General features: G+C 38.0%; 1 protein-coding gene across 4 annotated transcripts in view; it reads left to right on the top strand.

Annotated features, from left to right (window-relative positions):
* tenm3 (teneurin transmembrane protein 3) overlaps window positions 1-25092 on the top strand; it is a 114475-nt gene that overhangs the window by 11249 nt on the left and 78134 nt on the right. For all 4 annotated transcript variants that reach the window (XM_026360886.1, XM_026360885.1, XM_026360884.1 and 1 more), the window contains exon 2: window positions 19112-19306. In XM_026360886.1, coding sequence (XP_026216671.1) covers window positions 19120-19306 — 187 coding nt within the window. In that variant the 5' untranslated portion in view covers window positions 19112-19119. The remainder of the gene's footprint in view (window positions 1-19111; window positions 19307-25092) is intronic.

Here is a 25092-nt window from a genome sequence, read left to right as displayed (position 1 = left end):
CATTCATCCAAGGTACATGGTTTAATAAAAGAATCAAATTACAGCATTAACATTTCTGTTAGAATACACTATTGGAAGCAAAACATGAACTGCCAACCAAGCAAGCCAACTATGAACTCAAATTTTGAAAACACACTTAACATTTTTATTATAAAGCTCTGACTTGTATTACGAAAATGAGCCAGTGTGTACAGCTCCTGCTGTGCACTGGGTGAGAGGGTATAGGAGAGAGTCCTGTAACTCTTTGTCTGCAAAAAACAGTATATTAATTTCATTGTCTTGTAATTTGTTTTATTTTTTCTTGTGTATTTAATATTGATGCATGCCACTCTTTACTGCTTTTCTATGCTGTCTATACTATCTTATCTTAGCTTATCTTATCTTATCTATTATAATGACATGATTATTTGCATTTTGAAAACCCTCGTCTGCTTCGCTTCTGTTCGTTTTGCCATTATTATAAAGGGTCAACATAAGCATCATTAGCGTGTCTTCAGTCCACATCGGCCCCACCCCTATGCTAACTAAAACACCGTCACAGCCTGTCAATGACGTTGATTAGCTGGGTAAATACGTATGTGAATCGCATCATTGGCTGGAGCAGCCAGTCACCAGTCACTCACTGGCTCACATTGCAAAATAGCACAGAATAAATTGTTATGTGTTTATTTTATTTTCCGTTAAGGTAGGATTTTCTTTTTGTGCATAGCTCAGATTTTATGTGTGTGGAGACCGTTTCAGCAGTGCACAATTGCGCACGCGCGCAGCTTAGAGGGAACAATTGCTCGTCAGTTGGTCTAATTTTGCCAGCGTACAGCAATATCCAAAAGATGCAAAAACATCTCCACCTGCAAGCTAAGTTCAAAGGGTCTTGTGAACACTTTGCCACATTGTTATTCTTCTTCATATTCATGTTAGTACAGTGCGCACATAAAGCAACTTTTTATAGAGCTCTATACAATGAATAGGTTTAGTTACCTATTTTGCCTTTTGAAAATGAACAACTTTGACAGCAGTCCAGCTGAGATTCTAAATCCGTAAGGCTGTTTTTAACAGACAACTAAATAAACAATGTCTGGTAGATATTTAAAGTACCTTTTTATTTGTTGAGATCATAAAATTTTTTGATAAATGCAATAACTTATATGCACTTTTTATAGTTCTTGTTTCATAAAGTATATAATAGTTAAAAGAAAGTCTTCACAATCATAATTGACATACACACATACTGTTGAGGCTGCATTAATAATCACACAATGCAATTCAGTTTTATTTGTATAGCGCCAAATCAAAACAGAAGTTATCTCAAGGCACATTACAGTGTAAGGTTTATGACCTCAAGAGCAGAATTGTATAAAAAATTATATAGAAAACCCAACAATCCCATTTGAGCACGCTTTAGGCAACAGTGGAGAGGAAAAACTCCCTTTAGAGGAAGAAACCTCCAGCAGAACCAGGCTTATGGTGGGCGGCCATCTGCCTCAACTGGTTGGGGTGAGTGTAAAGAGAAGAGAGAAAAAAACAGCAGGCAACAAAAATATTAGTTTGTGATAAACAATAATGTTTCTTACCAAAATAGTACTTCATACATTGTGACTTCAGACCAGGGGTGTCCAATCCCAGTCCTTGAGGGCCACTGTCCTGTTTGTTTTGCAACCAGCCCTGCTCCTCTAGCTTCTGATTGGCTGAACAAACCTGATCCAGGTAGTCAGCAGTGGGTAGGGCAGAGATAGTGAGAACCAGGACTGGACACCCCTGCTTTAGACCCTTATCCAGCATCTCACTCTCATTGCTGCCACTGTTGCGGGAACATATAGTTATAGTTATAACACATATACATATAAGACACAGCTTGCTTTAAATGGCACAGTATATGTGTTGTGTGTACTGCATGGGAAATCATTCTCTTCAAAGCAATTTATACCTAGTTGTCAGAAACACTTTGTTTGTGATAGAAAATGCTGCTTGTGTGTGTACGTGTTCAGAAGTACTGTACATCTATCTGTTTCCATGAGCACAATTACTTACAGTATGACAGTAACACTGATTGCAATGTACAGTGTGTGTGTGTGTACATGCACAAGTGCAGCATGTGTGTATGTACAGTAGCTGTAGCTCTGCACTCAGTGCGGTTACTGCCAGTGGTGAGGCTAGCTTAAGTCAACTAATTAAGCTGACTACCATATGTAGTGTAACACTCCCGGCCCACTTCACAATTTCACAGGATGCCTGCCTACACACACACACACACACACACACACACACACACACACACACACACACACACTTGGACAGCCACTATTCTTGTTTTTTTTCCACCATTTTTAATTACACTGTCACAGACAGGTTTATTTAATTTCATTTGAATATGTGCTACAGAAGTGTGGAAATGTCTTAACTGTAGTCTTGAGATATAATTACATTTCTTTTTGTGGATAGAGAAGGAGACAGAGGAGAGCACACTACACCAGGCTATTAGCACTATGTAACTTCTGCTGGTAATTATTCTCTTCTCTCTCTTTACCACCCAACACACAAACATAGATGTGTACACATGGTAGACACATATCACTTATTGTCTCTGACCCTCTAGTGTTGGTCTGCGTTGCTATAATGTTACCCATTGTTTTCTGTTAATCCTCCTGTGTGTTTCCCTCATATAGTCTGGCTTGTTACTTTTCTGTCAGTGTTAGTTGTTGCTCAAATTGCCCTTGAAACTTTAACCTCTCCCTGGCACCACACACTGACTGGAAAGACTTATATCATATAAATGTGTGATAATTCAGCAATAGCAACAGGTTACATTAAGATGTTGTGATTTTTAATAACTTGCTCAGCTTTAGTCTACCACTGATATATTCTGTGACATGTAGCAGTGCAACAAGTTTACCTTCGCCTTCATCATCATTAACATTAACACTGACATCATCATCATCATCATCACCATCTTACTTAACCTTTCTGAATTTCTGGCTTGACCTGAAACGGCAAAGTCAGATCAACACCTCAGAGTGGTTGTCACACAATGTGAAGGAAATTGTGCAGTAATGATGCATTTTATTAGATGTTCGAATGATTTTTATTTTCTCACGGTTACCTTTGGTCTTTACTGTGGAGCAGCAGCAACATGAAAACAGAAAAATGATTGAGGGTGGGCTTTCTTACTGTGTCAGCAGCAATACGTAATGAAAGAACTACAGACCTCCAACTCAGCAGAATGACCAGAATTTAGAGTAGGTTTGATTGGTTTTGATTTACTGCAATATTTTCTGTATCTCTCAATGCTTGTCTTGATACATGCTTATTGTTAAAACTATTAATGTGCAATTTATGCAATAAAGATGCACAAGTCAGTTTTTTCTTGAGTAATAGTCTTGCTGAGTAATATGAAACACGACCCTTCAACTAAGTATTTAAACAGTTTATGAACTGCATTCACATTCAATAAAATACTATCAAACGCCATGCCTAAAGTAAACTACTGTTATTGACCTTGATGTCTTTAAGGAAGTCCTGTCTGTAATGGGATATGCCACTCTACTCACTGGACTCTAAGATATCTTCCTGTACAGAATAATATGCAGGATAAATAGTTGTATTGTGGCAGGCTGCAAATGGAGTAGCGAGCAGTTAGCAGTAGTTCAATGGAAAGTAGGGTGAAAACTTAACTCTAGATTTATGTTTAGATAATTGTGTATGTGAGGTGGCAAACCAATTATTTCTGCAGCTGACTTTGGTGTTCTGTTAAATGTTTCTTTTCCTATAGTCACAAATCCCAGATTTCTCACCCACAGACTAATTGATTAGGTTGTTTGGCAAAGAGATGCATGCCAGTACATTTAGAGTAGTTTGTTTTCCAAATGAATTTCTGGCAAAACACCAAGGTTTAAATGCTGTATTCTATTTTTCATTATCTAGATTGTTTTATCAGTAGTGTCTTTGTAAAAGATGCTTGAAATAGAAAGGTGAAATATGCATCGTAATATAAGATAAGACAAGCTTTATTAATCACGAAGGGAACTTGAGGACGTCTTGTAGATAGAAAGGTAGTGAAAGTAGTGAGTAATCATCTGCCATTGGCTAGGGTGTTGTAATCACCTAAAAAAAATGTCTCCAAAATATTAATAATGTAAAATTTTGGGCGTCAAATGGGTGTCAAATGTTTATTAGTCTGTGTGACCATTCTGAAGACCTTCCCTTCTTATGTTAGCATGCATCCAAATAACATTCAGCAATTCAGTAATTCACAGACAGCTGTAGCAAATTATTTGTAATTTGTGATTTGTGATATTTGTGATTAAAAAGTTATTTATAATCACAATTTTGAGGAGATTTAGCCTCTCTTAATAGTGCCACAGTATGATGCAATGTTTAATTGACATTTTTACATATTCTATAAACAGCTCAACGTCTGTGAAATCCCCACACACGTTCAAATTGAAAAACGCACAGAGAGAAAAATCAACAAGCAACAACAAAGCAAAAAGAAGAAAAAAGGTACAAGAAAATAACTGTGAGATGAGAGCAAATGAGAAAAGCAAGTGAGAGAAAGAGAGCCTAAATCTAGACCCATCCAGAGATGCAGAGATGTGCATGTGGATTTTCCAGTGAATGGACAACAAAGCCCAGTGGTCTGATTTGCAGGCAGGCCATCGCCGTGGAAACGGATTAGTGACCTAAATCACAGCTAGGTCCCACTCAGGTACATTTTGTAGTTCTGTGTGTGTGTGTGTGTTTTTGGTGGTTGTCTGTGGGTGTGTCTGTGTGTACTACGCACGTCTTTTCCCTATAGTGAATGAATGTGGGATATAATAAGTTTGTTTTAGTTTGTGTGTGTACCGCTCAACATGTTTCTACATTAACAAAAGCTGTTAAAGCCGTGTGTGATAAATTTGCATAATAAACACCTAAAGGGTGTATGTGTGTGTGTGTGTGTGTGTGTGGATGAGCAAGCACGTCAGTAAATATTAGGAACAAAGCAGGTTTATAGGCTAAACATCTAGTTATGTTTGAGCCTTTCAGTCTGATAGTCTGAGTTGGTTAGCAAGTGGACTTATGATTTCTTTCTTTTTTTGTAAAATGTTGTTTTGTGACACAATGTTGTCCAACTGTTTGTGAGCAATGCGGGGCTAAAAATATAAAGTCATTATTTTCCCCTAGCAGTGCTGTCCTGATGCTGTTTTGAAGCTATACCCCCCCTCATGCAATTCTAAAAAATAATTAGATTCAGTTTTTTTTTTTTAGTTTATTTAGATAGTGCCTAATCACAACAAAAGTCCAACCTGACATTACAGTGTAGGTTTATAAAATACATACCTTTAAAAAATATATATCTATAATCTAACTGCCTAATGTAGAGGAACAATACTGATCTTTCATATCTTTATTGAGAACAATCAAAAAAACATCATATTGGAGAAAGTATGTGAACCCTTTGAATAATTGAATGAATAATTAGATTGGGGTCTGGTCTCTGTCTTGGCTCCTCCAAAAGGCAGATTTTGTTTTTCTGAAGCTGTGTTTTGGGTCACACTTTCACATAATGCTGACGATTATTTTGATGCACTTGGGAATTCATCTTTCCCCCAGTCGCTGCAAGCTGGTCATACTCTGATGCAGCAAAGCAGGATCAAACCATGATGTTTCCTCCACCATACTTTATGATTAGGATGATGTTTTCACAATAATATGCAATGACCTTTTTACGGCGAATGATGCACTCTAGTTTAATCTTAGTTTCATCAGTCCACATAACATTTTGCCAATATTGCTGTCGCCCTTTTAAGGTGTTGTCAATAAAGACATAAAAGTATGTAATGTATTTTTGTTTTTGTTATTACTTTAGGCACATCATATTTGTTAATACTTTTGTCTTAGACAAAGATTAGATCACCTTTTATGACAAATGAAATTCCAAGGTTCACATGCTTTTTCTTGCCACTATATGTTATAATATTAAAACTATAAAACTTCCTGAACACTATGAAGAGAAAAGAGACCTTGTCCTTTTTAATGTTGAACAGTCAAGCATAAGACAGTTCTCAATTTCAATATGTTTTGTCTTTTTCTTACTTTAACCAAAGTGGTTTAGTAATTTAAAGCTAATGAGGTGGTGTTTATGCCAAAAGATGTTTGTTAGTAGTATTGAAGGATTTTGATATTGTAGGATACATGGCAGAACTATATTACACACACCCAGCTAAGACACATGGTGCATACAGCATCCAATCAGCTTGTGAAGCTTATGTCCTGCAAGTGGTTGGCCAGAGTAGAGTGGGTTAGTGTGAGCTGTCAGGACTCATCCTTACAGAGTGGCAAACCAAACAAAGAGCTAAAAGCAGAGCTGCAGACTGGGTTGTTGAGTTATTTGATGAATTATTTTATTCAGCGTCAACATCAATGATATTGCTTAATGGAGCTTTAAATTACAGGGTAGGCATGGTGGCGTTGTTGTGATAGCTGGATTGTCATGTCAGTTCACTCAATACCCAAAGAAGATTTAACACTTAAATACCACAACAAATAAGAAACAACATGTGTCTGTGTCATGGATGAAGATTCTAAAGGTTGCTTGAAAAAAGGTATTTGATAGCTTCATAGCAGCATTTTCACAAAGATTGTGTCAATTGTCCATCGCTGTTAGCTCTCGTGACAGCAGTGTCTGAATCGTTCACAACCGGTTTGACTGTCTGATGTGTTTCTGTTTGCTCAGGTTCAGTAGTGTGTTTTATGAAATTTGGAGATTACTAATGCCAGGTGACACCTGGGGAACGCAAAAAATATAAAATGATGAGCTGGAATCTTGTTCACTCGAAACAGAACAAGGACTGTTGGTTTTTAGTGTTGTTTTATTTATTTATTTATTTATTATGGCAACCATCGCTGTTTCTCCTCCTGGAAGTTGAACACCCATGTCTGTACAGTGAGAAACCCTAACCCTAGTGAGAAAATACCCTGCAGCCCACAGCTCCTATGTACAATGCACAAAGAAAGAAAAGCTCTAGTTATACTTGCATGTTGAGAGAGTTTTGCTTTGCAAATGAGCAGAAAACAGAAATCCTTTAGTTTAAAGTGATGTCTCTCCAAACCACAACACACAAATCAGACTTTTGATGATTACATACTTCCTTCAGGGAAAGAATAGAGACACAAAGTGTTTAAATAGACATTCAGTTTCTCCTAAACAGGAAGTAGCAGGTGAGAATAAAAAAAAACAGAATTCAAATGAGCATGTACAGCATTACAATCATTCGATTAAAGCAGCTTTGTCCTATTAAACACACTGTACATCTCCAGTATTTATCTTAATCTCTAAGTTCACACACCATTCTGGAAATGGCAGTAGAGCAATCAATGTTACACACAGCTTCACACATTCTCTGGTATTCACACACACACACATGTCTGGCAGTAGAGTTCCATGTGAAATGACAACAGGGTCAGTGTTGGCATTTTAACTGCTGACCTATTTGTCCGGATGAGGGGCTTTTTTCCCTTTGCCTGGCAAATACACACATACTCACACAAGTGCAATGCTGCAGTTGGAAGAACAAAATATTATATTTCATTATTATGAAATGATTATTTAAAAAATCATATCAAAACTATTTAAAACATTGCTCTACATGTCATGAAGTCTCATATTCAAAAGAAAAAGAAGTAGCCTTCTGTACACTAAACCAAAGCTAGTGTGTGTGTGTGTGTGTCTTGCTATGGTTGTGTGGAAACATTTTGATGTCATAGCATCATTGTGACATTTTGGTCAGTTAAAGTTATGAGTTATGATTCTCCCAACTTTATGAGAGTTAAGACTCAGTTGTAGGGTTACGGGTGAAGTTGGCTTCGGTTTAGAGAGAGTTAGACATTTAGTGAAGATGATACAGTTATGGTTAGTGAGTGTCCTTACAACTATAGTAAGACCTATGTGTGTAACCCATGTGTGTATGTGTGAGTGTGAGTGAGTGTGAATGGGAAGCAGTAGCAGCACCGGAGTAGCACTAGCTGCCTACTTGATCCCAGGGTACATCGCTTCATATTCAGTGTGTTCAATCAATCTTAACACAAGTAGAATTATAAACAAATGAAAACAATAAATGCAAAATATGAAAGTGGATAGATGCATTTGGGCAGAGCTGATGGATTATGTTGCTTCCAGCAATAATGAATATCTGTGTGGGATACATGGCTTGCAGTCCCGTACATGTATGTTAGGCTGGTTTGATAGATTAAAATATACAGTATCTTATAGGCGGCTAACCCTCAGTGCTGCCTTGATCTTGGCTTCTAACCTTCTTCTCCATGTAGGATATTGCTTTTGTTGCATTGTTGATTGTCCGTAGTGTGGCATTCACATCTTCTAGTAGACTTTCAGAAGGTTCACTTGGTAATCGGCCACAGACGATCCAGGTTTCTATCACCATTCTACCATCATCTTATCTCTCAGGTCAACTGCTTTTGTATTCAGCTTACAAGGGATGTTGTTTTTCTTGGGGCTTGGTAATCTCAGAATGTGGGGATATCTCCCCCCTGTCCTAGCTCCCCTCTTGCTGTCGAACTTCTGTTGTACCTCATCAATCGCTAGTTGGGATAGCAGTTGCCTTGCAGATGATGGAACACAGAGCTACTAGTTGTTTCAATGTTAGTCTAGATGTTGCATTTTGAGGAATCCATAGGTCCCACATCCTCTATCTGTAAACTCTTGCATTCTAACAGTTCCCTATTCTCCTCTCTTGTCCATTAATGTCTCGTGCTCCTTCAAGTAGCCCACTTATTGTCAGATTGTCCTGGTTCCCCAACATCTGGCGCAGACCTTGGTAATTCAGGTGATGTCATAGCCGCCTCTCTTTGTCTGTGTCTCTCTCATTTTAGGGGTAGAAAGATTAAGCCTAAAGAGGTCTTTTATATATATATATATATATATATATATATATATATATATATATATATATATATATATATATATATATGGAGAGAGAGAGAGAGAGAGAGAGTGTGTGTGTGTGTGTGTGTGTGTGTGTGTGTGTGTGTGTGTGTGTGTGTGTGTGTGTGATTGTCTGTAAACATGTGTTTTGCATTATGATGATGTTTTAAACAATGCTAGGGTAGGGGGATAGGGAATGAATTTTGTCAGTGAGTGTCCTCTGTGCTATAGTAAGCCAATGTGCACATGTGTATGCAAGCATGTGTGTGACTTAATGAGTGAGTGAGTGACTATAATAAATCACTTTGTATGGGTTTCCTCCAGTGCTGTGCTGTAGTACGCTGATTATATTATATGAAATATGAAAAGAAGAGAGAGAGTAGAGGCACACAGAATGGGAATGGACTAAAGGAAGGGATTGTGTTGTGTGGGCTGAAGAGTGGAGGAAAAGAGCTGTGGCTCTGTATGACCCAGTATTCCTGTTTAAGAGCATGGACTGGAACACATGATCGTGTATATCCAATCCTCCTCTCCAGTGAAAGTTGTGTATATACACTGTGCATACAAAACATATGTAGAAATATATTTATATTTATATATTTATATATCATTTAGACAGCAGCAGTAGCTCAATCATGATAATTATGACTTAGTGAAATATAGACGATTATTACAAATGTTGATCCACATAGTACCATCTGTTCTGCTCTGCTGCCAACCCATACTCACACGTGTAGGGAGGGATTGGTTAGGGGCATTTATCCTATAAAATAAAGTCAAAATGACAGTTTTGAGGTGGATAAACCATTTTAGACATACTCATAAATAAATATTAAAACATATATTGTATTATATTGATAATCTACTCAATAAGGATCCACTAACACACCTCCAGTGTGGTTCATACGATAATGTTAGTCTCCTCAGAGCTCAACACCTTGTAATGAGTGAAAGCAGTGCACAGAAAGGAGTGCCAAAACATTAATATTTATAATGCTACAATAAATGAGAAAATAATAACATAACCTAAGCCTAAAATCTATTGTCCTGTCAGTGGTAATGTTGACTGTGATCAGGATTGTGTGACTGAGTATTTTGTGTTGTTTGTGCACCTATGTAAAATCATTAGAGGTGGAGCACATTCAGTTCAGCTACCTCTCTTTCATCTTTTCAACTCCTTTCCATTTGTGATGACAAATCATTACAAATTAGTAATTAAACCAGAATTACGGGAGTAAAAATCTAAGGAGCGTTTTACTTTTCTTTGTAGTATTAGATGCATTGATGTTTTGAAATTGTGAAGACTGGCCAAACTTTCCTCTCAACATTGGTTTCAAATGAAACATTGTATGTATGTATACTGTATGTACACACACAGATGTGACACATAGTGTAACCTAATCTCTATAATAAGGGAGAAAAAAATGTGTGAAAACAGTCTGAATGTTTTTGCAATTTCTTTGGCACCAAGCAAAATTGCAGAAAGGTTGTTGGAGTTTGTAGTTTGTGTTTGGACTGTACCCCTTTTTAGGAAAATAGGTGCCATAATCTGAAATATAAGTAAATATTACAGGCTTAACTGTCCATTCCAAGTTTACATTTATGTTGAGTCATTTAGCAGACGCATTTATCCAAAGCGAATTATAAGTAAGGTACAAGGGTAGACAGGGTAAGCGTAGGGAGGTCTTGCCTAAGGACCCCTACTGGGATTTGAACTAGTCTCCCACAGGGGAGGTGGTGATGTTACCACTACACTTACCAGCCGCTTGTTAATTTCCTAGCATTCCTATCTGACACTTGGAATATGATAATTATTACATGTTACGTTTAAATATGAACATTTTTATTGTGACTCCTACCACAGGGGAAATGTTAAAATGGTCTTACATGTTTTCCGCTGCCAGACTGATGACTTTTCCATGGTGAGATGTGATTCAACTCTAACAAATTGCAAATAAGTTCCCAGTTCTGCACAGTGTACTAGCATGTATATTATATGTCAGCCACAACATCATCACCGACAGTCTACAATTTACAAAGGCATGTGTCATGGGCTCAACAAGTGAACAGTCAGTGACTGCTGATGTCTTAGATGCAGTAAAAATGCCAGGTCTTGTGGGGTGTTTCTGGTACGCAGTGTTCAGTTGCTACCAAAACTCTCACAAAATTGTTCAGGAATGGTTTAAGGAACATGACAAAAAGTTCCAGGTAATGTCTCAGCCTTAAAGGACTTAAAGGATCTGTTGCTGATAGCTTGATGCCAGATTCCAGAGGACCCCTTCAGAGTCTGGGGTCCATGCTTCAGAGGGTCAGAACTGTTTTTTGGTGGCAGAGGAGGGCCTATACAATAGTAGACAGATAATTCCAATGTTGTGAATTCAGTGTATACAGATGTGTTTATTTGGCAGTTAATTGACCAGGTATCAATCTGTGACTTTATGACACTATTAATCATTAAAAAAACATGACTAAACTCAGCAGTGAAATGCAGATTACTGCACGTGTTCAGGTGTATGTGTTCAGGCTGTCTAAATGAAAAGCTCAACCCTAATAGCTTGTGTATGTTTCCTGCATTTTTGTCAATATTGTTGTCAATATTGTTCCACCACTGAGTTGATAGTTAATCTGCATATAAATGACACAGTAACATTTCACGCCCACTAGCACTGGTATGACTTTATATTCCTACTAGCAATGGTAAGAGAATACAGTTTAATTGAATAGATTTTGTATTTAAGGGACAGAACCAGGTGCAGGGTGAGCAGCCATCTGCTTCAACCGGTCAGGGTGAGTGTAAGGAGGAGAATGAAAAGAACTGCAGAAAGTTTCTGAGAGAGGGAGACACAAAGGAAGACACCCAACTGTAGGAGAAAAAGACAATAAGGTAATAATGAGCAGAGGAGAGGAGGTCAGCACAGATCGCACATCACGCACATACACACACGTAGCCACAAAGAGAGATACAACTTCGAGGTCACTGTTAGCCTTAAGACAGAAGCAGAGCAGTCATTCAAGACACTCAGAGGAAGTGTCAGAGTGCATGTACACATGCATTAATGTGAATGCGTGACCTGGTTTGTCAATGTGGCAGTGTTTTCTGCACTATTGTGTGACAGGGATCAGTTTAGACACACATAAAGAAAGGCATGACTGATTCAGATCAGAACTGAATAGACACAAGCACACACCTACATGTTTGCCTGTTTTACAAATGAAGCAGGCGTTCCGTGGCCTTCAGACTGTTTGCTGCTCAGGCTGTACATGTTAATGGATTCAAGCTGTTCAAAAGAAAAGGAACTGCTGGAAAAAACAGTCACAATTATATGTGCATGAAACACACTTTATCTGCTATCATTGCGGTAAGCAACTTCTTCCATGTACTTGTAGTCAGAAGGAAACAATACAACTCAGACTCCACATGTATGTCCTATAATAGACTTGTCCGTAGCACAGGGTGCTACCTGCCTCTTGCCCCACTGTCAGCTGGGATTAGCTCAAGCGCCCTACAACCCTCATGGATAAGCAGTCATGGATGGATGGTTGGTTGGATATTGAATATCATTAAACTAAAAAAAGATGATGATAAAGCTCCAGGGTTTTTTAAGCAGTATAATGAGATGTTATAACAAACAAACCAACCCTACGAACCATTTCTAGCACAATATTTCATTCAGGGAAAAGAAAATGTATTAGTTTGACTGATGTTAAGGAAGAAAATATAAAACTTAAGCTCATCTGGTTTTTGAGGGGCACCCTGGCAGCACAAAGGAAATAAAAATTGCCCAACACCACAGGGATTTGGATTCTGTCCTTGATTGTGGGGCTGCTGACTTGGTCAGGCTCTTCGATTACTTTTCAGCCAAAGGAATTTATGGGTTGAAAGCCAATTCTTTTTTAGATTTTAGTGTTCAAATGTGGACTGCTCTAGGCTTTGTGGCTTACTTATGTCATGATGCATTCTATTCTGATGTTAGGGGAGTAAGTGACAGCGCCACCTATAGATTCTCTTACTCTTTTGTTGTGTGAGTCCCTTGAGTTATTTTTTCATTAGGGAAAAGAAAATTAATTCCCCCAGTGAAAAAAATGAAGAGGCCAGTCGGAGGTAATAATCCGAACTATAGCAAAACTAAATATAGCGTAATTATTGATACATTTGTCCTCAATCAACCCAGAGTTTAACTGTTAATATCCTTTTCTTTGTAAGTTCCTTATTTACCATGGGAATCTTACCTACTGAAACTCATTCATCCATCCATTATCTTAACGTGTCCTCTGAAGGGTCGCAGGAATACTGGAGCCTGTCCCATTGGGCGAGAGGCACGGAACACCCTGGACATGTCGCCAGTCCATTGTAGGGCAGACACCATTCATACTTTCATTCACTTATGGCCAATTTAGAGACGCCAATTAACCCTAACATTAATGTCTTTGGAGGTGGGAGGAAGCCAGAGGACCTGGAGAGAATCCACACAGCTACTGTGAGAACATACAAACACCACACAGACCCGTTGATTTAAAACCTGGATCTTTCTTGGTGTGATGCGACAGTGCTAACCACTACACCACCGTGCTGCCCAATCCTTCTGAAACCCTCTACTCATAATACTTGCACCAATAACCAGTGTTTGTTTCTAAGGTGATTAAAGATTTGTTCCTTAAAGACAGCTGACATAGGCAAATGGAGGAGCTCAACAATTAGCACATAGGAAGACGCACAACTACAATGTTGACCTCACCATTTTCCATTTCCTAACTTCTCAGAAAGATTAAAGTGATTTGGCTGGCTGGCTACTTTGCTCCCTCTGAGGAGGCAGGCAGAGAGCATCTGTTGAAAGATAGGGTAAAGTATTGCTCTCTATTGTGGTTTCCCCTATGGATAGGCCTAATTTATACCACACACGCAGACAAGCACAATTCATTCCTCCAAAGGACACATTAGAAGAAAAAACTGATGTCAAGGGACAGAGCACACCTTGTGTGTGCGTGTGTTATTATTCACCTAAGTACGTCATGGAAATACTGTGATTGCTCTACATTTGTCTCTCTTTTCACACTGGCAATGTAACACCTGTTATGCAAAACACCACAGTCTTGATTAGCCTGGTTGCCAGATAATTCACAGGCAGCACTTTTTGTTTTGCTGCTGTGGCAGTGCCAGGTCTGACATGATGTCCCACTTAGTCCGTATTAAGCCAACCAAAGCAGCACATACATCACAAACAAACTTACTATAGAACAGACTATATCAAATCAGTATGTAAAGTAAGTGTTAGAATAGTGGTAGAAGTTTCTCGTCTGTTCTTCACTAGCTGTTTCTCACATACCCTCACATTCACATCTCAAATTCAAGAATGAATTTCTTAGGGTGTGTAGCTAGATGGTTTTGGCATGTGTGTCTCTGTCATCATGGTAGTTACTGTAACTGCACCCAGGAGACACATGGTCTTAACACTAGCCTAGAGTCTACCCAACAAAAGGTTGACATAATCTCATCAAAAAGAGATTAGTGAGGAGTGGATTCCATTTGTCCACTACACCATAGAGGTCTGAATGGTGGAGTGCTGCAGACATGCTTATTCGCCTTGAAGGTTCTCTTCTTTCCACAGAGAAGCGCTGAAGCTCTTTCAGTGTCCATCGGGTTCACGGTTCGGGCTCCCTGACTAAGGCCCTTCTCTCTCATCTCTAATTGCTTGTTTGGCCAAGATTTGCAAAACTTCTTTCACATTGTCATTATGGGGTATAGTTTGTAGAGGTTTGAGGAAAAGAATGAATTTGATCCACTTTGGAATAAGGCTGTAACATAAACAAATTGGAAAAAGTGAATACTTTCTTTATCTACTGTAGAATGAAAGTCACATCTTCTACTCTTTGCTCTCTTTCATTTTCCTCATTCATCAACTCTTCAAAGTACTTCTTCCATCTTCACTCCTGACACCTGTCAATATATGTCCATCCCTATCTTTAATGACCCTAACCTGCTGCACATCGTTCCATCTGTCTCTTTGCCTCACCAACCTGTACAGATCCGCCTCTCCCTCCTTAGTGTCCAACCCAGCATACATTCCTTATAGGTCCTTTGTTTGGCCTTCTCCACCTCTACCTTTACCTTACACTTCCTCTTCTTGTACCTCCATCTACCCTCTTTAGTCCTCTTAGTGTCCCAGTTCTTCTTTGATAACCTCTTTCTCTTTATGCAAACCTGGATTTACTCACTCCACCACCAAGTCTCCTGGTCAATTTTTCACTTTCCTGATGACACACCAAGTACCTTCTCTCACCTCTGGGGATGCTTTGCATCACAATATCTAACTCACTCCATAATTTCTTCTTTTCCTCTAACTTGCATCTTCCCTTGGGGAATAACCACTAACATCACACCTTCAATTTCCAGCTTCATACTCATCACCCTATCTGATACTCTTTTCACTACATAACATTCCTGACAAACTCCTCTTTTAGAATAACCCCTATTTCATTTCTTATCCCATTCACACCATGGTAAAACAGCTTGAACTCTGATGCTAAGCTTACTTTACAGTGTAAGGTATAAGACCTTACATAACTGTATACAGAATTATAAAAAATAGCGGGCAACAACAACAACAAAAAAAAAATCAAAGTGTGAAATCCTAACATTTTGCAACAAAATGTAATTATTTCACTGTGTCTGCTTACACTAAGATAGATATACATAGAGGTACACACAGCATTGGCAGTTTATTTATGTCATTGCACTGCATTTAAAACAACCGTGTGCCATCTGCTGCATGGCAAGTATGTGACTTTTTTTGGTTGGGCAGTGTATGTTTTTGCTCTAACCAAAAAAACAATATGTTGTTATTATCATAACTGCTCTTTTTTGATTATCTGAGCTACTTCACAATCCAGCCACGTTTATCACCTGGAGACATACACACCATCACACCCCACTACAGGAACTACTGGTGTTTATCACTTTAAGTCCTGGTTGGGAATCTCTGTGTATCAAAATTATGTGTTTTGCTATTGCCCACACCTGGGGAACTCTTTCTGGTAAATGTGAATACAAGGAGTCGGGCAAAGTTGTCCCAATCAGACATATGGCTCATTAAGCCAAATATGTGCTGTAGGCATAATATTCAACAGAACAAATTAAGTATGTAAACAAGCAAACCATTTGAGATGGCCATTACATCTGGAGCTATTTTGTCTTCTGATTACAGCATCTTTGACTTATTCCCCTCATCAGTCGCTACAATCAAAACAAACAAATTTATGTTTTTGTCTTCACTGTGCTGAGAAATGACTATACAATACCAGTAGTTAACTGCTGAGTGGCCAAATATGTTTTCTGATAAATCTGACAAATGGCTTTTTTAATGAAATATGTCACTAATCTAAAAATAATTATTTGCTACTAAACCAACCTCAGTTCAGTTGGCCCTACCTGTTGATTGGCACACCTGAACTCCCCAAAAGCAGTTAATTCCTCTTAGGAACTGTGATTTACTTGATACTTACTGTAAGCGCTATGAATCTTGAATTAATAATTTAGATAGGGATAATGAGGAGAAAAGCTTAAAGACGAGAGGTGAAAAGAGGAGACAGTAGAGAGAGAGGGAATACAGATAACATTTTAAATTCATCATAAAGTATGATGATGATGTGTGAGTGTGTCTGTGTGTCTGTGTGTGTGTGTGTCATTACTGTGATTTAACGCTGTAGTTGACTCCTACAAGCAAATGTTAAACCAACAACTACTGAAAATAGTCCAAAACAAATGCAATTTTTCCTTCTGATTGAGTAAGCATTGCTAAAAGTATCTACTGTAGTTCAAAATGAGGAAGTAGGGGTAATACAATGAATACGATCATTGTCACATGTGATTAATTTTAAATGTTGGGCAAAAGATGGACAGAGTTGATAGCATCACTGGCACAACACTGGGGCTTTGGTAGGACTAACAAGCTGAATATGGGACATATTTTTCTTAAGCAAATGCTGCTGCTTGCTAATATTTCACAGGCATGAGTGAAATATTGAATTTAAATATAACATTAAATTTAGCTGTGTAGCATAATGATGTGCTACTCATTGTTTGCCCCAGGATATAATTCTTGTCTAGGTAAAAAAGCCTCTGACAGCTTCTGACTGTCACACAATAATACAACTGCCCAAGGAGAGAAAGCCTTTTGATATTGCTTCTGACACATTCAGACACTGGTGCTCTGTATCTGCTGTTTATTTTTCCCACAAATAGGATTAATCCTGTTTCTCCAGCAGAAACCATTGGACTTTTTCATTTTTCATCCACAATATCGCCCCATGATGCTGGTGGGCTTGGTGTGTTTAATAGAAAAATGCCACATCCATGTGATTTTCTGTCTCAGTGAAAGAGAAATCCAAAAGGCATTCTAGTAAATAATTAAACAAAGATTCCTGTACAGTTATTTTGGATCTGTTTGCATCAAGCTGATGTAATGTAGCTGTAGCCTGGAACTGGAAAACTCTCAGGAGGTAAACAGGACTGGACTGGAAGGGGCAAGATCGCCTGTATTTCAAATCTGTGAGAACAACAGATACAGACTTTGGGATGTCCTTGTCCATTTGACAAGGTGACTTGACATTGTTATTTGTTATAAAAAAAAAAAAAAACATGTTATAAATAAGAACGTTTGAGGAGTGAGTTACGTTCTCAAAACCAGCATCTCTTTAAATGTTCAGCCAAACAAGGAAGTCATTTCCCTACAAACAACCAATTATTGATTTTGTGTTTCAATTTTTCCCTCCTTGCTCACAAACATTAGGGATTTAGAGATTTTAAAAAGAACCATAACACAGTTATCCAGCTTGACAAGTGCAGTTAATGAAATGTGTGTGAAGTACATTCTTTTATGCCAGCACATTCATATGGCATGCAAAGCTGAGAGTTATCTGTTCAGGCAAACACACTGCCGATCCTAAATGCACAAACAAAATAGAGCACAACCATTTAGCATTCAGAAGTCACTAAATGCCAAGGTTACCACATCAATACACAATTGACCTTGCACACCCTGCTTGTGAGTCTGGTCTCACAGGCACAACGTGTGGCCAACTCTATGATGCTCATATCAACACCTCACACAGTTTAACAACTTGCATTATTAATCTCAGTTAATAAATGCAAAGTGGAATGTTGAGGTAGGGTTTACATGGGTGTAGAATGAAGGACGGAAGGTGAGAAAGGGGTATGAAGGGATATGAGGGATGTGAAAGACTTCCCCCAGATCACAACAGAGTCCTGAATTGACCGTGTATGTGCAGGTTTATGTCAGCAGCTCAGAGTGATTTTCTCTCTCCACCATCCTTCACTTACAGCAAGTTACCTGGGTGAGCTGCATGTGAGAACGCAAACATGAGTTTTTCAGCTCAGACATTAACCAGCCTCATGGTATAATTTTAACATACAGTGCCTATAAAAAGTATTCACCCCCTTGGATGTTTCATCCTTTTATTGACATTAGAAATCAATCATGGTCAATAAAAGTTGTCGACTTTGACAAAAAACAATTCAGAAAAATACCTCATTAATGTCAAAGTGAAAACAGGTGATTGGTAATGGTAAATGTTCTGCACTTACATAGAGCTTTTCTACCTAGCTGGTACTCAAAGCGCTTTACACTGCATCTCATTCACCCATTCACACACACACACTCACACACCAATAGACATCTGTCAATTAAATAAAAATATCTAAGGTAAAATCAGTATTTTTCTCAAATTGTTTTTGTTAAAGTTGCCAACTTTTATTGACCATAATTGATTTATTTTTGTCTATAAAAGAATCAAACAGCCAAGGGAGTGAAAACTGAGCCTAGGTGTGAACACAGCAAGTAGTAGTCCAGGCGTGTTGTTGGATCAGGCTTCTTTCTTTATTATTAGTTATAGTTATACGCATAAATTGTCATGTGTCATTTCTAATCATGTGACTTGCTCTTCTGATGCGCTGTAAACAAAACACAATTGATTTCCATTGTGTTTTTTGCGTAAGTCATTCCTCCTACACCGCCCATGCTACTATTTGTCATCCCTCCATCAACATTCGTCGTCAACATTTCTTTTCTTTTCTTAATGTTTTTGTAAGACTTTGGTTGCTGTCACTGGTGTTCTTTTTTTTTCTCAAATTCATAAATTCTTTGTTTTTCTTTTTTTGAATGTGTTCTTTCATAGGTTCTCCCATGCCCTCCCCCTTTTGTCCATCATCTGTCTTTGACCAATCACATCCACAATCAGGCAATCCACATGGCAACCAATTGTTAGGCAATGCGACTGAGCCAGACTCAGAGGAAGAGGAAAAGGAGGAAGAGGAGCAGGAACAAGGGGAAGAGGAGTATGCAGCCCATTTGTACTTACCTGTAACACATGGTAAAAGGACATTTCTTCATTAAACCCATTTTCACAAGTCATTTCTGTTTTTAACCCAACCGGGGATTTATTTATTGGGTTGGTGATTGCTTTATACCAGTCTTGCTGATATTTGTGAAAAGCATTTCTAATTTTTACTTTTAATGTAGACTACCCTGTATGAGCTGTAGCTGTTTCCTCTAGCTGGCTTATGATATGATCTAATAACACATACCAAACTGTTGCAGTTGGAGGCTTGAACTTGATGACCATTATGCTGTTAATTATTGTCCTCACTAGATTAAAACATAGTTTCAGTCCGCTTTCTACATCTTTTTTCGTTTCTACCAGACTTTTGTTTACCAAACAGCCATCTCAACTGATATATTTTAACAGAAAAGAAATCAAATAGCTTTGGCTGTTTTCTTGTTTGGTTTATAGTTTTAACTATAAGTTTAGTATAAGTCAGTCTAAGTTATAAGGTGTTAATAGGTTTGTACAAAAGCTGTGGGAAAAAATATGAATATAAATATCTGAAAGTTAAAACAGATCAAATCAGAATGCTGATACAAGTTTCAGCTGCTGTGTCATTTTGGCTAGCAATGACCCTAGATCACCCTTCTTATAGTTACAAGTTAGATAGGAAACAGGCTTTGATAGTTTGAAGTAGGGAACTATGACAACCAAAATGAGACTCAGATTGCATCAGGAGAGGCTTGAAAGGGGAAAATAAAATAGGGAGGAGATCTGTAAAGAAAAAAGAGTGACGAAAAAAAGCTGCATGGGATGATGGAAATAGAGCAACAGGGAGACGTCTTCTTCTATATACATTGCCATATAAACATAATCAGAAACAGCACTGATTGGGTCTTGAAATGACTAAAAGGTTGGATGTGTGCATTTTGTGAATGTGTGTGGTCCTCTTCTTCCAAAATAGTTCCAGTCTGACCTCCCAGTTTTCAGCCAAACATATAAAATTTCACTCTGACCACTTCCTGGACTCTTTAGACATGATTTTCCTTCTTTTCTTTTCTTTTTTTTTTTTCTTGAACTTCTTCAAACTTTATCCGGGTGAACTGTAAGTGGGAATACAAACATCCGAGTTATTAAGTTCTGGCATTACCCAGACTTTATCATGTGGACCCGTAGTAGAAAGTCTGCTTAATGTCCATGTCAGTCCAGGTGTTAACACAGCAGGTAATAATCTAGAGGATTCACAGTGATTGTTCAATTTCAGTCAATCTGCTCAGCACAATGTGTGAGTGGGTTTATTTCCTTCAAAAAACCTGAGCTATATACATAAAGCATAATTTCTAATGCTAAAGCTATGTTGATGCAGTGTGCAGACAGTGATCAGTCATATTACCTTGGCTACTGCAGTGCCCTGGTGATCCAAAATGAAGCAGCACATCTTATTGTTGATCAGCCTAAAAGAACAAGTCACTCCACTCTCTGACCCTTGTCTACAGAATGGTCAACTCAACATCACCTGCCTACCCGAACTTCCTTATTCAGGTCTACAAGCCCCTCTGTGTAGACACAGTATTGTTCTTTCCATAAACAACCAATGTTTTAACAATCCAGATGTGCAATTGTTTGATTTTATACATCAAAGCCTCATATGCCACCACAGTGAGTACCTCACTCCATGATAATGTTGGCTGTTGTTTGCTTGCCTTGTGTTGATTAGTAGTTTATAACCACAGACTGAGCCTAAGGATGCCACTTTATACAGGTCTGCTGCATAAGCAGAAAGCGTACACACTTTATGTGTACATTGGTACACTTTGAAACAGATAAAACTGGCTTTTGATGTATACATAACCATCTTGGCACTGCATGTACCAATTTAAAAAGTATGTATCTAAGTCAGAATAAATGGAACAATGACTAGTATCATGATATTTCCAATATTTTAAAAATGTATTTGCTTTTGATATAACTTAGAAGAGTCGATTTCAGTACTACCCCTGTCATTTATTGTGCATGTCGACAAATCCTTTTCTGTGAGTGGGATCTGTATGGAAATCCTGTTTTCTTGTGTCTGGAAAAAGACTGACTGCAAGGCAGGGTTAGGGTTAGCAAGGCAAGGCTTAATTATTTGATGTGTTTGCTATTGAAAAGAAAATCAGTTTGTCATTGTCGTGTCATTGTGCAAAGGCCATGGTTTTGTTCATGGTTATGTTTTTTTTCTTACTCTGTTGATGACATACCAGTAGGTCATCCAACAGAAATACTGACACTGACACTTTTGTTTCTTAGGAGTATTTTCTGCTGCCACCTTTATGGTATGGCTATGGCTATGGTTAACTTGAGTGTAGTCGAATTTAAAAGAAATGACTGTGCATCCAATTTTGGTTTAGAAGTCCAGATTCCTGTGTCAGGTCGGGTTTAGGCCAAAAAAGTAAATCGGCAAGAATTAGAGAAAGATTGTGCTTTTTCTTTAATAAAGATGTTGAGTGGGGATTTTTCTCTCTCAAGCCAGCCCACAATCTTTTTCTGACTTTATCCCAGAGCTGTGAGTGTCTGAACTCAACCATAAAAAACTTTAATAATGTTGTGGTCACAAATCTGGATGTTGTACTGCAAGATCAGGTATTTTTTTTAGAGAGTAGACTGGACTGGAGATTTGGGCAGACAAAAGTATGTTGCCTGTGTACATTTAATTACATGTCAAGGATGATAAAAGCAAGTTTAAGTTGATTGTAAACATATCAAGAAAATGACTGGATTGGAGAGGGTAGGAGAAAGGATTGCTGTTTGAACACAAAAGAAAATCTGATCTTTCATGTTTTTATTGAGAACAACCATAAAAACTAGTGGAAAAAGTATGTGCACCCTTGGAATAGTAACCCCCATAAAGGATTTGGAGGTGTGGACTAGAGCTGCTTTGACTGACAAAAATTCAAACTTTTTAAATTTGCCCCATACAAGAAGAATACGCTCATGTGAGCCATGAGCTAACATCTGTGTTCATGGGTCTACAGTACATAAAACACTGAACATGCAGGGTGTCTATGGCAGGACACCAAGAAGAAGCTGCTGCTTATTAAAAAGAAAATTGCTGCATGCCTGAAGTTTGCCAAAGAGCACATTAACACTCCACGGCGGTATTGCCAAAATGTTTTGTGGACTGATGAAACTAAGATTCTGTTTGTTTCTTTCTTTGGAAAGAACACACAACACTACATCTGGCATAAAACTGCAGATCAGCATGAAAAAAAAAGCATGAAAACACAACCCCAACCGTAAAGTATGGTGGTGGAAATATCATGAGTTGGTCCTGCTTTGATGCATCAGGGCCTGGCCGGCTTGCTATAATTGAGGATAAGATAAATTCCCAAGTGTATTGAAAAATTCTTCAGGAAAATCTGAGAATGTAGAAGTTGGGTGACTTCACTTGTTATTAATTTCAAGGGTTCATATAGTTTTTCCACTAGTACTATGAGTTTTTTATGGTTGTATTTAACAAAGACAGGAAAGATCAGAATTTTTGTGTTAATATTTTAGGTACATTGTATTTATCAATACTCTTGACTTAGATGAAAATTAGATCAGATTTTATGACAAATTAATGCAGAAAACGAAATGAAATTTCCAAGGGTTTACATACTTTTTCTTGCCACTGTGGAATAAAATAATAAAATAAATAAAATAATAATAATAATAATAAAATATTTAAAAAAACTAAAGCAAAAAAAGAAGCAATGACTTAACGGATCACAGTCTTAAATATTAACGACTTGGGAAGAGTGAGGGAGTCAAAGAATGGATAGAGGGAGAGAGAGGGAGCACCGGGAGCTGACTTGGCAGGAGAAAAAGGAATGTGAGTCAGAGAGACGGTAAAAAACGGAGGGTGGATGAGGGGTCAGTGCTGGTGCTACAATTGGGAGGGAGAATGTGGAAGACTGAAAAGAGTATCTGGAAATCCTGCAGCTGCCTATATTAAATATTTTACAGTATAGGAGAGTAAGAGGGGAGGTCAGCTGAAGTGAATGGGGGAAGTAGGAAAAGTGTTTATTGTCACTTTGTACAGTATATTTTACTGTTGATATCATTGAGACTACAGGAAACAGACAGTTGGATGTTGAATTTGGTTGTTTGTTTTGTGAGTTGCCATGCTAAAATATTTTAATGCATGTCGTTAAAAAGTTTTTCACATAGTTTTGTACTTGTGTGTCCCTTGAATGTATCTACACAACAACCTAGAACTGAATATATCACTAAGGAGAGTTAAAAATGTTCAAAGTGAGAAAAAAAAGAAAGAAACAAGAACAGTATAACTCAATGATGACTAGATGGTCATTCATTGTTTATTTATATGTAAAAACAAGTTTAAAATGTAAAAAATAATTTCTAAAGTAAGCACCCATAAGCTTAGCCAGTTATTGTTGTATATCTACTTATTTGTATGGGAACAGCCCACTGGTATCCAGCATGACCTAATTCATTCATCTTCATGGCTTGTCACCTAACATTATGAGAAAAGACACACAGGCACCTACAGAACTAGCTGGCATTTGCAGCCTAATCCAAATGTTATGCTGTTTTGTATGCAGGACTCATGCTTCATTAGATAGGAATATTGTTCAGTTGAAAACAAGCTGTTTTAGGACTGTGTGAACTAGATTAATCCTGTACACTGCTGTCAGTGAGCTTTACGTTTTAGTGTGTTAGGATGGCAAAGAGAAAAACTTTAGTTGTTCTTGATCCAGCTGTCTGGGAGGAGCTATTATAAACAATGTTCTACTGAATTTTATTGGGGAAAAGCAAAGTATTATAAATAAAAAATCACATTGCTGTTATAGATCATTATTTCATCATTTATGTAAATATTTTGAATGTACACAAAATGTGGCTCTGTATCCCAATAAAAAAAATATAGCCAATTTTAACTAGAAATGAAACTACTGAGAAAGCCCCTCAAAGGACTGGTGGTGTCTACGTGGATTACTGTGATGCTGGTGTTATAGCTGTCAGACTCTGGTGACCTCTTGTTGTAGGAACACTGTGACTTGCTACCATTTCCATCTGAATGCATGCTATTATATTTTCATTTAAGGCTTACTCCTGCTTTCCTTCTTCTCCTTTCACTTTGTCTGAATACCTTCACGTGTCACCTTTTGTCCCTGTCTTTACTTGTTCTTCTCGCGCTCCTTTTACCCCTCTCTTTCTCTCTACATCTCTCAAGGGGTATGTGTGTTGTCAGATGCAATGGCCATGAAAACACCAATTTTACAGCACAGGAGTTCAGGAATAAGGAGAGATGGGAAAGAGAAACACCGTAACACAAACACGTACACGTACACATGCACCACACACACAAACACACACACACACACAGACACATTTGTATTACCATACTTTTAAGGTAGTGGCATAGTGATAGGTTGTGTATTGCAGCTTCAATAAAAATAATTCCCTGACTCCAGCTCTCCCTGGCCATCCTCCACTTTCTAATTTGAAAAAAAATGTGGAAAGAATGTGGAATCTAGTAGTTTACATTTACACACTTAGGACCAATTCCAGTTCAGATTTTCACTGCCCCCTTATTTTTGAGGTGGCCCTCAACACAGAGTTGCACATGGTGACAGAACTATTCCCCTCTGAAATAGGACAAAATCTCTGTCATGAGGATAGTGATTTCTTCTTTTGTTATAGTTCCAGCAAGGGAATCATCTATCAAAGAAAAGGTAGCTAGTAATCTACATTAAGATAATATCATGGTTAATAATTAACCATCCATTGGGAGTGAACATTTTTTTTAGTTTTGAATGTATGTGGCAATATAATTTATTTTCTACAGG

Source organism: Anabas testudineus, chromosome 1, assembly GCF_900324465.2.
Source record: "Anabas testudineus chromosome 1, fAnaTes1.2, whole genome shotgun sequence".
NCBI lineage: Eukaryota > Metazoa > Chordata > Actinopteri > Anabantiformes > Anabantidae > Anabas > Anabas testudineus.
This window is presented reverse-complemented; position numbering and strand designations above follow the sequence as displayed.